The 17,599-nt window shown below is 42.1% G+C and overlaps 1 protein-coding gene across 5 annotated transcripts in view; it reads left to right on the top strand.

Moving 5' to 3' along the window:
* DCLK1 (doublecortin like kinase 1) overlaps positions 1 to 17,599 on the top strand; it is a 535,308-nt gene that overhangs the window by 211,527 nt on the left and 306,182 nt on the right. For all 5 annotated transcript variants that reach the window (XM_073613310.1, XM_073613311.1, XM_073613314.1 and 2 more), the window contains exon 4: positions 6,564 to 6,663. In XM_073613310.1, coding sequence (XP_073469411.1) covers positions 6,564 to 6,663 — 100 coding nt within the window. The remainder of the gene's footprint in view (positions 1 to 6,563; positions 6,664 to 17,599) is intronic.

A 17,599-nucleotide genomic window follows, 5' to 3' on the forward strand; every position in this document is an offset into this window, starting at 1 on the left:
ATTCACATATCTGCATAGCGGGAACTCGCATTCCCACATGCGTTTTTTTTTTTTTTTTTAGCGAGGTGGGGAGGTGTTTTGGAGCATTTTCACTCATTACACATAGGGCAGCCCATCCACCTGAATGGACTGCCCTACACACAGCAATCACCCCAAAGAAGCTTCAGAACTTTTTTTTTTTTTTTAGAGCGGAGCTTGGTTCGTTTTTACTGCGATTTTTGGTGAAAGTGAAATTGGTGCGATAACACAAGAACAATGAGGCTTCATTCACATTCACTGTGCATTTCCTTGCATTTCAGTATCTGCAGTATCTCACCAAAAATGACATTAGTGCAGACTTCTGGGAAAATCAGTGAGCCAATCAAATAAGCAGGAAATTACATTTCTGGGGAGTGTTCTGTACGCCACCTGTGTACAGAATGCCTCCAGGTTGTCATATTGCATTTAACAGAGAATTACAGCGCTGCAGATTGAGAAGGAAAGGTCATTTTTAATAACATTCAATTACAATATGATTTGGGTAGCAATTGTACTATATATGTTATATTCATGTTTTCTTTTTATTTGCTATTTTTTTTTTTTCATGCTAAAGTGGAGTTACCCTTTAAGTGTGGCTTTGTGGCACCAGTTAGGACATCTGTAAGCGTAACCTAATGCCATTACCAATCAACAAGCATTAATGAAATATCCCCTTTCCTTGTGCAATGAACACTGGGAAATAAATTCTAAGAACATGGAGCTATGCCACAGTATGTGATGTAGCATGCAGAGCTGCCCTGCCCCAGGCTGTCAATGCTTTAAATTTATGTTATGCATAACACTTAATTTTAATTCTTTTTTTTAAATCCAGCTTTAAATATTGGTAAACCAGGGTGGAAGGAATTATTCAGGTTGTTCTTTGGAGGCTGTATTTTGGCTGCATGTTATTAACTTAATGAACTGTAGATCTTCACTTGGGGTTAAACTGATTACTGCCTTCAGCAAAATAAATTAGAAAATTCATCACACTTACTTTGAAGCAGGACAAATCTCTAAAAATAAAAATTGCTGGAGGCAGGGATTTTTGGCAGAAAAGACGAGCAAAGTCTCTTCACTTTCCCCTAGCAATTTTTATTTGATTTTCTGTGTACACTGTACACAGCTGTATGGTGATAGACAGGTTATCGGGGGAGATCCTGAATAAGTACCTATCTGAGTATCTAGTTCCTCCCCTAGATCAGGTAACCATTCAAAGATGGAGTTGTTATTTCCTCTTCCGTGAAGGTTATAGTATATAAAAACAATAGTTTTTTATTTTATTTTTTTTATTTGTTAGTTTTGGATAGAGTGGAGAGGGATTAGAACACCTGTCAGTTTTTTATCTTTACTTTTAGGGTAATGTCCCTATTTGCCCTGTTTACTGTAATCGCTAGGAGTGAAAGATCCCAAATGTTGGGTTGTCACCAGCACAGGAATAGAGGGTAAATCTTCCAATGGGAAAACTAGTTCTGGTGACCCTGGGGACAACCAGGCATTCCCACATTTTAGAGGGATTTCATCTCACTTCCTGTTTTGGTTATAGGACAGGAAATGGAAGGAGATTTCTTTAATAGGTCACAGATATCACTTTTAGTTCTGCTTTAAAGTATACTGTATGTACACCCTTACCTTGTAAAACAACCCATTTCTTTTAAAATAGAAATGAAAGGAAAAACATGTACAGTATCTCACAAAAGTAAGTACTTCACATTTTTGTAAATATTTTATTATATCTTTTCATGTGACAACACTGAAGAAATGACACTTAATGGCACTGCCTTAACCCTCTTGGGTATGGAGTTCACCAGAGCTTCACAGATTGCCACTGGAGCCCTCTTCCACTCCTGCATGACGGCATCACCGAGCTGGTGGATATTAGAGACCTTGCGCTCCTCCACCTTCTGTTTATAACAGTGTAAATTTGCTGTCAAAATAACTCAACACACAGCCATTAATGTCTAAACCGCTGGCAACAAAAGTGAGTACACCCCTAAGTGAAAATGTCCAAATTGGGCCCAATTAGCCATTTTCCCTCCCCAGTGTCATGTGACCAGTTAGGGTTACAAGGTCTCAGGTGTAAATTGGGAGCAGGTGTGTTAAATTTGGTGTTATCGCTCTCACTCTCTCATACTGGTCACTGGAGTTCAACATGGCACCTCATGGAAAAGATCTCTCTGAGAATCTTTGGTTTACCAGCAAAGGTTACACTCAGAACAGGCCTTGCCATGGTCAACCAAAGAAGTTGAGTTCATGTGCTCAGTATCATATCCAGAGGTTGTCTTTGGGAAATAGACGTTTGAGTGCTGCAGAGGTTGAAGGGGTGGGGGGGTCAGCTTGTCAGTGCTCAGACCATACACCACACACTGCATCAAATTGGTATGCATGGTTGTCATCCCAGAAGGAAGCCTCTTCTAAAGATGATGCACAAGGAAGCCCAAAAACATGGTGGTGGGAGTGTCAAGGGCTGCATGAGTTCTGCCGGCACTGGGGAGCTATAGTTCATTGAGGGAACCATGAATGCCAACATGTACTGTGACATACTGAAGCAGAGCATGCGGAGACTGGGCCGCAGGGCAGTATTCCAACAAGATAACGACCCCAAACACACTTCCAAGACAACCACTGCCTTGATAAAGAAGCTGAGGGTAAAGGTGATGGACTGGCCAAGCATGTCTCCAGACCTAAACCCTATTGAGCATCTGTGAGGCATCCTCAAACAGAAGGTGGAGGAGTGCAAGGTCTCTAACATCCACCAGCTCTGTGATGTCGTCATAGAGGAGTGGAAGAGGACTCCAGTGGCAACCTGTGAAGCTCTGGTGAACTCCATGCCCAAGAGGGTTAAGGCAGTGCTGGAAAATAATGGTGGCCACTGTGTGTTGAGTTATTTTGAGGGGACAGCAAATTTACACTGTTATACAAGCTGTATACTCACTACTTTACATTGTAGCAAAGTGTCATTTCTTCAGTGTTGTGACATGAAAAGATATAATAAAATATTTACAGAAATGTGAGGGGTGTACTCACTTTTGTGAGATACTGTATGTATAGATATAAAAAAATACATTATAAACACCTTTGTTTTTAAAATAGGGGTTCATAATCACATGACCTTTGTTCTCAGTTGCATAAGGCATAAGCTGGGGTGAAGACTGCGGGGGGGGGGTTGGGTTGTCAGCAGCAGGATGCAGAGAAGTAGCAGCACACTGATCTTACCAGTGAAGACCTGGGCAAGGGGGATGTCAGCAGAAGTCTTACCAATGGAGTACAGCCAGGCTGTACTCCCAAGTAGAAAAAAAAATAGGAGAGCAGGAGGACTGGCAGGACCACCAGGCATTTCACACAAAGGAAGCAATGCAATAAGAATAGGATGCTATGTCATACAAGTACATGGTACAACAGACACATATCAGGAATATGAAATGGTGGGGTAACACACTTTAAAGAGCTAAGGTCTGTAAATCACTAAACATTCCAAATCCATATGTGATAAAGAGTATGTAAACTAAGAAGGGACGTCAGCGGGCTGAAGAACCCATGTACAATACTGCCTAGAAATACCAAATTTAGATAAGTTGGAGCCCAGGATAGGTGTCCAAATGCATTCCTCAGCAATATTTTTCCAATAGCACATAATCACTTCATAACCCACCTAAGAGCCATGGTACCAGCAACAAAAATAGGTATTTTAGAACAGAACAGTATTATAAGAACCAACATAATTTCAAGCCATCAGTGTGACAGTGGCCTTGAGTTAGTATAGCCAGAATGGTTTCATTTTATCAGATGCTGCCATATTGTGACAGCAAGCGTTATGTCATAGAAGAAGAGGCCTGCCATGTTACCGGCATGGCAGAACATTGCTGTAGTCAAGAGAGGGACTATCTCTGTTGATGGAAGCAGTCTGATATACAGTATATTGCTTTAGGCAAGTCTTTATGGCAAAAGTAATTAGCTGGAGCCTTCGGGTCCCTAAGAAAAGATGCAGGCTAGATTTAAAGGCACAACCTTTTTACTCTCCTGAAAACACCTCCCGTAAACTGATTATTTCTGTAAAACAAAGCTGCTGACCTTCAATGTGTGGACACACTTCTGCGAACCCCACTTGCCTGCCGATCCCAGCTTCTTATTGACCTGCTCCTAAGATCTGATTGGTTAATACTGGCTGCAATTATATGTGCGCCTTTCGTTATGTTGATTGCTGTACTTTACAAACAGCTCTTTGCTTTATTAAATAGGCCCCTATGTGAGTGTTATATTTTTTATATGAAATATTTAGGGCAATTGATAACACTACAAGGAGCACAAAGTATAATTAGGGAAACATTTACTCCACAATTTTTGGAGCTTGTACTGTCTGGGAAACTGAACTCATTCACATGGCTGTCTAGGGGCATATACCACCCAGATCAGCATATTTCTACATATGACCCTAAGTGTAGCTTGTAAATGAGGTATATCTGTTAGGAGATATGTGATCTTGGGGGTCATAGATGGAATCACAGTTGATTACTATTGTGGTACCTCCCTGAGGAAGAACATGTTGTAATTGATTGTTCGAAACGCGTTGGATAATTGCGGTTGGAAGTTTACTGTGAGGGACCCTCTCTGTGACAGCAAATGACAACTGGATGTACCACTTAATATCAAGTGTAATAATGTGATGTTGACCCTTTACCGTTCTTATGACACAATGATACATAGTTACATAGTAGGGGAGGTTGAAAAAAAACACAAGTCCATCAAATCCAACCTATGTGTGTGATTATATGACAGTATTACATTGTATATACCTGTATGTTGCGGTCATTCAGATGCTTATCTAATATCTTAAATGATGTGCAAAACTGTTTTTAATACTCCCATAACGAAGGGATGGATGTTTTATGTGAAAATAAAGCTGACAAATTTATATTCTTTAACTAAAATTCATAAGTGCGTGTATAATTTTTTTTGGTAGCCTACAAAGTCTCATTAGAGGTTATGTAACAAGTTGAATGTATCTGCTAGAAGGGTTCCATTTTAGAAACTGTACAAAAAAGCATACCCTTCATTGTCTTAACATTAAATTAAGTTTCACAATATATTAATACCATGTCCTCAAGTGTTTTATTAAGATTTAGATGCAATGGTTAGAGGCTAGAACCGCTGTCAGGTTTTTATTGCTGTCTATGCCCTCTAGTGGGATTCACCCTCTCTAATTGTTATGTTCTTGTCATGGGGAAGGAAAGTGAGGATACATCCAAAACTTTGACTTGTCACCAGAGGAAGAATAGAAGGGAAATCTTACAAATCTTCCAAATGGGGACAACTTGTTCCTGTGACAGTTATTTAAAAAGGGGTTTCCTTCACATTGGAAAGATATTCTCTCATTTCCTCTTGGGTCTTCAGGATAGGAAGTGAAGGGAATTCTCTCTAATGAGACAAAGATGACAAAAAACCCCCACCCCAAAAAACTGACAGGAGTTTTAACCCTCCCCTACTCTATCCAAGGAGACAAAAAAAATTATGACATTAGATATAGAATAGAAAAATGGACTATACCGTAGAATGACATGATATAGAATAAGAAAATTACAAAGCAAATACACATATGGTGTTTTAAGAATTGCTAAAACGAATCATCTGGGATATCTTTATATTATTATTTTGTATTCATTTCACATCATCCTGTACTCATCAGCTTTAATTTCAGATCAACCTTACAGTTCTAGTGACCGCAGTGGCTGCTGAAATGACAAAAGCAAGTAGGGCTGATTGGCTCAAATGATATCTACAGCAACCCCAATGATAAGTTCTGATAGTGGCCTATTACTGACACGGCTAGTTGTAAAAGTTTAGTAACATAAAAGTTAGGGTAAATTTCAGAAACGTGTCAAGAGTTGGAAAGAGCCCCTTATTCACCTCAGCATGGCCCTCATGCACGCTCATCGTTTAGCCCCATGCATGAGGCTCCGACATGTAGGTGCTTGTGGAAGGAGCACCGTTCAGCCCCACCATCGGTAGACTTTAAAAGTCTATGAGAGTCTGAAAGCTGCTGTGGTTGGATGGTGCACTGGTACTTGTAGTAGTGCAGTTTGCTCCAGAAATGAATGCCCACAACACAAGTGTTCTGCATTCTGAGCATTCATCCCTGGGCACATACTACCCTAAACTTTAGTACCAATCAGTACACTATCCATCCCCGTTCAGTCACAGCAGCTTTCAGCCTCTCATGGAGTTTTACAGGTCACCATCAGTGGGGCTGGATGGTGCTCCTGTGCCATCCACCTGCACCTAAACACTGTAGTCCCATACACCTGGGCTATACACCCAGTATACATGAGACCTTAGGGGTAAAGCCCTTACCTAGCTGAGGAGGACATTGTAGGCGTTGACCATTATTGTGGATTAAAATGTATTATTGTGCACATCCGACTGAAAACAGGTGGCTGTTTCTTGCACGTCTCTGCTGCAGAATCCCTACTGATTTCATTATGTAGGCTGTCGGTGAGGAAGTGAATTTAAGATGTAATGGTAATCTGTAATTATATAACCTCTCTTTTCAGGTGATGTGCCTTCAGGATTTCTTTGGTGATGATGACATTTTTATTGCTTGCGGACCAGAAAAGTTCCGTTACCAGGATGATTTCTTGCTGGATGACAGTGGTAAGAGAGACTTTCAAACAGTAACAAGTTCAACAAGTGTTCCAACACTCACTGTACTGTCCAAGTTTATGTCGGCTCCAAACACCTCACATTAGATCCAAGAACAACAAAAACCCCGCTAAGAAAATATTTCTGTTCCGTATAAGAAACAGATGAAGATATGTTAACAGATTTAGGATTTAAAACATTGTCCTGTACAGAGTGAATGACTACACTTACCTTTGAGCTAAAGTACAAACATATTTCCACTCACACAGCCAAATTGGGATAACACCTACTTTATATTTGTGACATGTTCCCATACACATAGCATTAAAAAAAAAAATCGATAATTGCTGCTTACATTTTTAACCTTCTTCGCTTCGCTTTCCACTTTGTATTGTTAAGTAGTGGGCTGTGGAGTTATATTTACCATATTTAAGGTTATATTAAACCTAAAAACAAAAAAGATAATATATTGCAGTTTACCAGTCCTTCAAGTGCAATTCCAGTCAAAACCTAACTAAGCTAAAATCTACTCTCACCCCCATTCTATTTCTATTTTATCTACCATGCAACAGGAGAGAAGTCTCTACTTACCTATGCTGAGGCCACCCAGTTACATGATTGGTCCCAGCGCCAGCTTCAGGGTAGAGGAGAGACAGGGGACAATGGATGCCCCATAATATGACTATGGTTGATGTCACCACCCAGCCTCTGCAGCCGTGGTCAGCAATCTCTCCTATGCACTGAAGCTGGCGCTGGCGAGATTATCTGACTGGAGTGGAGCAACTTCAGAATGGTTAAGTATAGATGTCTTCCCTTGTACTCAGTAGATAAAATAGGCTTAGATTGGGTGTGGGAGTAGATTATAGCTCAGTTATGTTTTGACTGGATATACACTTTAACCACTTGCCGACCAGCCGCTACAGTTTTACTGCAGCAGAATGGCACGGCTAGGCGAAACAACGTTATATAATGTCTCTTCGCCCTGTGGCCACTAGGGGCACGTGCACGCCCACTGCTCGCCCCCGGAGCCGATGCGAGTGCTCCCGCGATCACTCATGACGCGCTGAGAACCGGGAAGTTTACGGTTCTCTGAGGGGAGAAGAGACTGATCGTCTGTTCATACTAAGTATGAACAGCGATCTGTCATCTCCCCCTAGACAGTCTCCTCCCCCCTTCAGTTAGAACACACACCAGGGAACACAGTTAACCCCTTGATCGCCCCCTAGTGTTTAACCCCTTCCCTGCCAGTGACATTTTTACAGTAATCAGTGCATTTTTATAGCACTGATCGGTGTATAATAGCCAATGGTCCCAAAAATGTGCCAAAGTGTGTGATGTGTCCGCCATAATGTCGCAGTCCCAACGAAAATTGCAGATCACCGCCATTACTAGATACTAAAATACTAAACTAAAAAAAAAAAATAATAATAAAAATGCTATAAATCTATCCCTTTTTTGTAGACGCTATAACTTTTGCGCAAACCAATCAATATACGCTTATTGCGATTTTTATTACCAAAAATATGTAGGAGAATACATATCGGCCTAAACTGAGAAAAAATTAGCTTTTTTTAAAAAAAAAAAGATGGGGATATTTATTATAGCAAAAAGTACAAAATATTGTGTTTTTTTCAAAATTGTTGCTCTTTCTTTGTTTATAGCGCAAAAAATAAAAACCGCAGAGATGATCAAATACCACCAAAAGAAAGTTCTATTTGTGGGGGAAAAACTTGTCAGTTAAAGCGACGCAGTGCCAAAAAATGGCCTGATCATTCAGCAGTCAAATCTTCCGGGGCTGAAGCGGTTAAATGTGGTGGCTGCATTTTCTTTTAGTTTTATTTTTTAGGCTTTTTTTCCCTTTATTTTCACCTGATTGTCCAGCTAGTAACACACTTCCTGCCTTATGGTGTCACCACTCTGGATGGAGGAGCAATGAAAACACCCATGGACATCAGCACTGTCAGTTTGGGGAGAGGGTAGTGACCTAAAAAGCTTTGCAGCACCGCTCCAAGCAAGAGTATTTTTTCTTTTTCCTTGCTCCTCAGGTGTAGGGGCACTGGCGTTCAAACTGTCACATCCAGCGGCATCAAAGGGTATCCAGTATACAGGCATCCAGAATGCCGCTCTCCGACCTGACCCGTGTATGATGTGTTTTACGGTCCGAGCAAGCGCTACTCCACTGACCATGCTCTCTGATGCGTTTCGTCCTACCCACCAAAGCTTAGTCATAGAGGTCAGGGGGCATGGTTAGTGGAGTAGCCCTGACTGAGACCATATTACACACCATGCATGGGTAGGGTAGGAGAGCAGCATTCTGGATACCTTTTATTGATGCCACTAAGGAGAGGGCAGTATTAGATGTACTTGCAGATTTAGGTGGACTTGACTAACAAAATAAAGGTGAACGCCAGCTAAAGCAGTTACAGCAACAGCTTTTATTTTTATTTTTGTTGAAAAATAACAACTGGCCATGAAAAAAAGCCTAAAAAGAACAATCACAGCGACCACCTTTAAGGATTGGTAAACTGCAATATATTAAATGTTTGGTTCTGGGTTTAAAAGTGACACTCCATAGTGGCACTTCATTCAAGTCTCTGCACAGCAGCATGGTGTGTTGCACTGCAGTGCAGTGACATGCTACTATATACATGCAATATTTATGGATTTTCACACAACACACTGCACTACACATCATATCAGCATTAAATTGGGCACATTGAAAGCAGTTGTTGTCTATGTGCTCTTGCAGTGACTAGGGTTTTTCCAGTGCAGAAAAACACCATTCACTGCAAATAGTGTGAATGAACCCTAATGCCGCGTACACACGATCGGACTTCTCGTCGGAAAAAGATAAGGCGGCTTTTTCCGACTCAAGTTTGCCTTGCATACACACGGTCACGCAAAAGTTCGCTGAACTTACGACCGTAAAGAACGTGGTGGCGTACAACACTATGACGAGCCGAGAAAATGAAGTTCAATGCATGCGTCGAATTGTTTCCGAGCATGCGCAGGAATTTTGCGCGTCGGAATTGCCACAGACGATCGCATTTTTGGATAGGAACTTTTCCCGACCGAAAATTTAAGAACAAACATGCTCTCAATCTTTTGCTGGCTGGAATTCGGCCAGCAAAAGTCCGATTGAGCATACACACGGTCACATTTTCTGAAGAAAAACTCTCATCGGTCTTTTGCGGGCCGAAATTCCGATCGTGTGTACACGGCATAACAGTAATACAGTATTCAGGAAATTCTAATACTTGCTGTATATCTCTTGTATGGAAAAATATCGTATTCGTTAAAGCATACCTGTAGGAAGTGAAAGATAATTAGGTGGCTGCAGTTGTGAAATAAAGGCTTCAACATGTATTCCAAAGTCATGGGAGCTCAATCTTCACATGCCAACATGCGGAGATGAAGAAAGAGTCCTGACCCAGACCAAATCACTTCCCGTAGCTCACTATCGGTGCCTAATTGTGATACACACCCTCAATGACAAATTGTGTCCCTTTGCAAAATGAAGAGGTGAAGCGGATCTCTCTAAACTCCAAAGACTAGCATTCTGAGTGTCCATATTGTTCAGGTTTCAAGATGCTCTACTAGTAATATGTGTGCATGGTTACATTAGCATCTATGAAGAAAACTTAGAAGCTTGAAATTTTGGATGTTGCTACTGCTGATTCTGAGACATACTGTACCTTTCAAACATTTCAGATTTCACTGTCTGCATACTTGTTCCAAGGTGGTAAAGAAAGGATCAGGATGATTCAACCTCGGGGGCCTATACCTTTAAAACAAGTCAGAAATGGCATCTCCAATATTTCTCTCTTGTAGTTCATTTCAAGTGCACTACAGGTATACAGTAGAACTGTAGCAGAGTTAAAACCAGACAGTTTATTTATTTTTAGTAGATTGGTACAGCGTTAAAAGCTGATATATTTTTATTGCTGTTTCTGTGCCCCCTCTATGGGAGATTTTCCTTAATTTTCCCCCAAGTTATGGATAAACCCCCAATTAACTGCTAAGGTTTGTGTGGAAAGCCTCTTTAATTATTTTGCATTGGTTGCTAACATTTATGTTCCTAAAATAAGAACATTCATTAAAATGGCTTCATTACTTTAAGGAAACAATAATGTGTGGGCTGGATGAACATCATAGGGTAATCAGTATTACGTGGCAATGTATAATCCTGAGTGAAGTGCCAGTATATAGTATGCCAATGCCAGCAAAGAACATACAAGCAGATTTCCTGGAATGGAATGTTGATGATGGCATCAAATGTAGTTGACGATTCTCTAATTAATGGGGTTCATGTTTTGCTGGATGACACAATTGTGGCTCGTTAATTATGACTTACCATATCTAGATACCATGATGACTTTCTCAAGGTGGTGCATGCAACCATGCTCACAAACATATTAAATAAGACCTTGCCATTATGGTAATATAAAAAACTATCTGTTAAAAATATCCTGTAGTTGTTTGTGATGCTCTGTGGTCCATGTGTTTTTTTTTTTGCATTTTCTGTGTAAAGTGTAGGGCAGGGGTCTTCAAAGAAAGAAAGGGCCAGTTTAAAGGTGCTAAATGGACTTGTTTCATCAATCCCTTGTTGACTGTGTGCACATGAAGATCAGAAGTTCACCAGGATTTTGAAGGAGGGAGATTGCTAATGTCACAGGTGCAGCAGACCAGGAAGTCTAGGCAGCAAAAGTGTTGCCAAGATTGTTGAAGGACCTTGGCTACTTTGGGCAAGCTGACAAGCCTGATGGTCTGATCGGGCACCTAGCACTGTCACCACAGGACTCTATTGTTCCTCCGGCCGGGAGATGGATTGGAGGAGCTCTGCCTCCACCAGACTAATACTTCTGCCCCTTCGGTCCTGAGATCATCTTCTGTGTGCAGAGATCAGCTGTCGACTTCTTCTCCCTGCCCGACTGAGGGACCTGAGAGAGAGGTACTATCAGGCTCATCATGGGGGGTTTGGGGGTCAAGGCATTGGAAGGCAGCTGGTTACAGAGTTCTCCGGTCAAGAAGCTCAGAAAGTGAGTCCCCCCCATGGCCCCACCCAGTCACATACCCCCTCACCTGGTCATATACCCCCTCACCTGGTCATATACCCTCCCACCTGGTCATATACATCCATACCTGGTCATATATCCCCCCCACCTGGTCATATAACCCCACCTGGTCATATACCCCCCCACCTGGTCATATACCCCCTCACCTCACCTGGCTATATACCCCCCCCTGGTCATATACCCCCCACTCCTGACCCCTGCACAGTGTGCGCTACTCACTCCTGACCCCTGCATTCTCTGTAGTACTCATTCCTGATCCCTGTTCTCTATACACTACGGACCCCTGACCTCTGCACTCTGTATTGTATACATTCCTGAGCCCTGCACCCTGTCCATTACAGACTCCTGTCCCCTGCAGGATAGACACTATGGGGTTGATTTACTAAAGGCAGATAGACTGTGCATCTTGCAAGTGCAGTTGTTCCAGAGCTTAACCACTTGATGCTCCCCGTACAGTAAAATGACAGCGGTGGGGTGGCACTCTTGTTCTGGGACAATGCCATCTAATGGCACCCCTGAACCGCCGCTCTCGCGTGCCCGCGGGGGCACGCAGCGATCGCGGCCGCACTGTGTTCCTAGGTCACGGCGCGCCTCCCGATCTCGGTAAAGAGCGGATGACTTGGCTCTTTACCCATGTGTTCAGCTGTGTCCCATCACAGCCGGTCACATGTAAACAAGGAAGTGCCGTTTATTGGCTCTCCCCGGCTCACACTAACAGAGTGTGTGGCAAGGAGAGCTGATCAGCTGCATCTCCTTGTAAGGGAGACCTGTACAGGTAATCAGTGCCCTGATTACAGTACAGCCCCAGCAGTGCCCGCCATCAGTGAAACCAATCAGTGCCCGTCAGTGACACCAATCAGTGCCCATCAGTGATGCCAGTCAGTGGTGCCTATCAGTGCCTGCTCATCAGTGTCGCCTATCAGTGCCCAACAGTGCCCCCTATCAGTGCTCATCAGTGCTGCTTATCAGTGCACATCAGTGTGGCATATTAGTGCCTCCTCATCAGTGCCGCCTCATAAGTGCCCATAAGTACAGCCTATCAGTGCCCATCAGAGCACATAAGTGCAGCCTATCAGTGCACATAAGTGCAGCCTATCAGTGTCAATAAGTGAAGGAGAACAAAATTACTTATTTACAAAATTTTTTGACAGAAACTAAGGAAACCTTTTTTTTAAAACTTTTCGGTCTTTTTTCATTTTTTTAGCTAAAAAATAAAAAACCCAGCAGTGATTAAATACCGCCAAAAGAAAGCTCTATTTGTGTGAAAAAAATGCTAAAAATTTCATATGGGTATAGTGTTGCATGACCGCGCAATTGTCATTACAGTGTGACAGTTCTGAGGTACATTATGGGGTTGAGTTAATAAAACTGGAAAGTGCAAAATCCGATGCAGCTGTGCATGGTAGCCATTGAAGCTGATTAGTTTTCTTTGCAGAGCTGCACCAGATTTTTCATCCTCCAGTTTCAGTAATTCAACCCGAAGGGCTCTTTCACACGGGGCGGATCAGTGATGATCCGCCCCGTGAACACCCGCTTGCTCAGCGGGGATCGCTCCGCCGATCCCCGCTGAGCAGAAAGATGACAGGTCCATCGCTGCACACTGTGCAGCTACGGACCTGTCAGAGCGCCGCTCTCCCCTATGGGGGATTGGATGATGACGGACCGTAGTGTCCGTCGTCACCCGATCCGATCCGAAAACGGATGGAAAAGTAGGTTTTTCCTCCGTTACACTTTTCGGATCGGAGCGGGTCGGATGTCAGCGGACATGTCACCGCTGACATCCGACACTCCATAGGGATGACTGTATGTCCGTTTTTCATCCGAAAACGGAAGGATGAAAAACGGACATACGGATCCCTCGTGTGAAAGAGGCCTTATGTGTGTGACTCAAATCCTTTGAAAATAATGGGATGCCAAGTTACATGTGTTTTACGAAGCACAGATATGAATAGGGCCTGGGTACAGGTTCACTTTAGCCCTAAACACTTAGGGGTTGATTTACTAAAGGCTAATAGACTTTGCAAAGCGCAGTTGCACTCTGCAAGTGCAGTTGCTCCTAAACTTAGTAAATTAGGGAAAGCTTCACTTTCCTAAGGATACCCAATCACCTGCAAGGAAAATAAAAAACAGCATTTTTTCTTGCACACGATTGGATGATGGAAGTCAGCAGAGCTTCTGCTCATTTGCTAAGCTCTGGAGCAACTGCAACTTTGCAAAGTGCACAGTGTATTTGCCTTTAGTAAATCAACCCCTAAATGCTTGCCTTGCCATTAACAGGCAATAGAAACCACTTGCCTTAGAACTGGCTGCTAGATTTTACTTACACATTTCCTAATATGAAATGCAGGTATTTTAGCTGCAGGTAAGTAGATATTTTATCCTGCGTGTGATACTAATCTGGATTATTAAAATAAATGATTTCATTGGGATAGACGCCAAAAGCTCTAGGTCCCTGTACCAAGAAAAGCAGTGCTGAGATGCTGGCACCAAATCCAACCCATTCAAGGTTACATTTAGATATTTTGATTTGGACCTTCACCAGTATTTGCACAGTGCAGATGTTACTGCACCTCTGTTGTAAACCCAACTTTCAAAATGTTTTTTTTTTTCTCCAAGCTATGCATAAAAATGACTGTAACTACAGCTAACTGCAATCCCTAAACCTACAAGTGCCAACCTGGCAGTTCACTTTTCTGATTTATGAGTGTGTTTTGTGTTCTGCTCAGAGTTCTCCTTTAATTCAGTAACATTCTGTCTGAGACCCTAATTAGCATGCCTTTTCTATGTAATCACACATGTCGTGTATAGATCTTTTTTTCTTGGCGTGTCGCTTCTTCTTCATATTGCTCGTCACTCGGGGGCACAGCAAGAAAACACAGTTTTTACAGTGTCTGAGGAGCAGATCCCTGGAGATAACCTATTCTAAGGATGGTTTAAGTTATTCAGAAAATCTGCTGTTGCTATGGAGCATAAATCACATGGGCTGATATGGCTGGTCGGCACTCACATAAACACAGCAGGTTCGGAGTTTGCAATTCCTTGTGGTATGATATTTTTTAAACGTTGTATCTTCTGTTTGCAAATCAGTCAATTGTATTTCATTTTTCCAAATTTTCTATAAAACTGCAGAAATGAGAGAAGGAGATGTCTATATCAGCTAATCAATTTCTCTTTCCGGTGCCAGAAAGTGCTTGGTTGCTATGGGTAGCACCAATTATTTTCTTTTTAACCTTATTTAAATGTTTTTTTTCATTTAGGACTTCTAAGCACGGTAATCATTCCAAGCAAAACCTCAGTATACTAACCAGTGTTTTTTTTCCTTGATTAGATGCCCTGTGCTGGGGCGTACATTACAGCCTGTATTTCCCATTCAAACAAGCGGGATGATGCCCAGACATATCAAAAATATTTGTGTACATGTATGTATGCAAGTATGTTAAACATAGAAACAGACTGATTATTTTAGCATTAAACTTGTACAGTACACCTTGGTGAAAAACTTCAGATTGTGCAGCTAGAGAATGGCTTTACCTTGCTTGATTGGCAAGTGATGCCTCTGGTCTGAGCCTGGCTCATGGGCTGAGTTTAGACATGCAGCAGACCTTTGCACCATTGTGCCACAACCGTGTGCATTACACACAGACATTGCAGGATGGTAGCAGCTTGGCCCCATTCACTTGAATAGGACACATTCAGGGACCACAGCATGTGTACAACCCCATCTGCCTACCTTGGAACCTTAACCACTTGCCCTCTGGAAGGTTCACCCCCATTCATGACCAGGCCATTTTTTGAGATACGGTACTGCGTTATTTTAACTGACATTTGCATGGTCGTGCGATGCTGCACCCAAATAACATTTATGTCCTTTTTTTCCCACAAATAGAGCTTTCTTTTAGTGGTATTTGATCACCTCTGCGGTTTTTATATTTTGCGGTATAAACAAAAAAAAGCCAACAATTTTGAAAAAAAAAAAACAATATTTCTTACTTTCTGCTATAAAACACTCCTAATAAAAAAAATGGAAAAAATCTAATTTCTTCATCAATTTAGACCAATATGTATTCTGAAACATGTTTTTGGTAAAAAAAAATCCCAATAAGCGTATATTGATTGGTTTGCGCAAAAGTTATAGCTTCTACAAACTATGCTATAGATCTATGGAATTTTTATTTTTTAAATTTTTTTAACTAGTAAACAAGTAAACTGGGCGTGAACAGGTAGTTCGTAATAGGCATCCATGCCATATGTACAGTCTTCATCTAGTACACGAGGAAACCATGCACCAACAGTAGTGTTAGTGCAGAGTATAAAGCAAGATCCACAGTATAGCCCTCAGTGCTGCATGCAGGACAAGGCATAGCTGGAAACCAGGCTGAATAATGAACTGAGGTGTGTCTCAGAGGTAATACAGCAGGAGCAGTACACAGAAAGTCATGGGTTCAATAACTCCTTGAGCCACTTGGGTTGTGACCACGCCTGGTTGTTTGCATGGCATGGTAGGAACCGTGACAGTCCATTCACAGCGGGAGTGGGTTGCTGGCGGCGTGCGTGTGCACCCCAGACCTGGAAGTGCAGGATCACGTACAGGTACGTGATACTGCCCAGGGGAGCTGCCTTGCCACTGTATATGTACTGTATACGGTCGGCAAGCGGTTAAAGTGGTTGTCATGATCTTAGTCATGAAATGTGAGCAAAGCACATATATCTGTAGTGTTTACCTGTCTCTCTCCGAAGCTCTAAGTGTCGTTTCTCTCTGTGCTTCGTTCTTCTGTTATCAGCACGAGTCACTTCTGAGAAGTTTTCCAGACACATGACATAAATTTGTGTCAGGGAGGGAGAGCTAAGCACACAGCTTGTCTATTCAGAACACAATACCTCTGGTGTGTGAAGGTGGGTGTGTGCCTTTCCTCCAATCAGCTCTCACACAGTGTAACTGCAGTGTCTCCACCCCCTCCTCTGTGCTCCTGACAGATGAAGAAGGATTTTAACAGGATCTGCCCTTTTGTAGGGATGTAGAGAAGAGAAGACTGCTGATAAACAAGTAAAACTTATGTAGGAGGATTTGTTTAATCTCTGTGTATCATCTGAGGCTGTTCACTTCACTGAATATATGTCAGGGTTTACAACCACTTTAACTGTGGGGTCAGTAAAAATGCAGTTCAGCCGTCTGTTTTTACTGCCCTCTGACTGTGAGTGTAGATGGGCCTAAAGAGAGCAGATCTCCCACTGGTCGTGGCTTTAACATGTATGACCACGCTCAGAATATTACTTATCCTACCACCCTAATTCTATGATTAAAGTGGTGCGGCTAGAGAATGGCTTTCCTTGCTTGATTGGCAACTGATGCCTCTGGTCTGGGTGTAGGTCAAGAAAATACTAACTAAAGCGGAGTTATTGCCCACAGTAATCAATCAGGTTTGTTCTGTAACTGTCTAGGAATATGAAATAATTGCATCTGATTATTTGCTTTGGACAACGGCTTCACTTTTGTTTCATATTAATATTCCCTTTGGATTACCAACTCTTGTAAGCAGGACTCTTGTAACTCTCTTGTCTTGTATTGTACATAACTGTACTGTCCACCATTATTTTCTAAAGAGCTGGGCAAATTGTTGGCGCTATAATACAGGTTGACAAGAATGTATGGAGGGCCCCTAGGAGATCTTGTTCATATTTCCAATCACTTACTGTAGCGCTATGTCCGCATGCCGAGCTACCCCAGATTTAAAAAGATTCCTTTTAAATACATTATGCCAACATAAACCTTGAAAACATGAACAGCACAGCGATGTTATATTGTAACCATCTGTCTCTTACACCGTAGTAAACATCATGTCATTGAGCTATCATGGCCATCATTGTCTGCTAGC

Source organism: Aquarana catesbeiana, linkage group LG02 (assembly GCF_042186555.1).
Source record: "Aquarana catesbeiana isolate 2022-GZ linkage group LG02, ASM4218655v1, whole genome shotgun sequence".
Taxonomy (NCBI): Eukaryota; Metazoa; Chordata; class Amphibia; order Anura; family Ranidae; genus Aquarana; species Aquarana catesbeiana.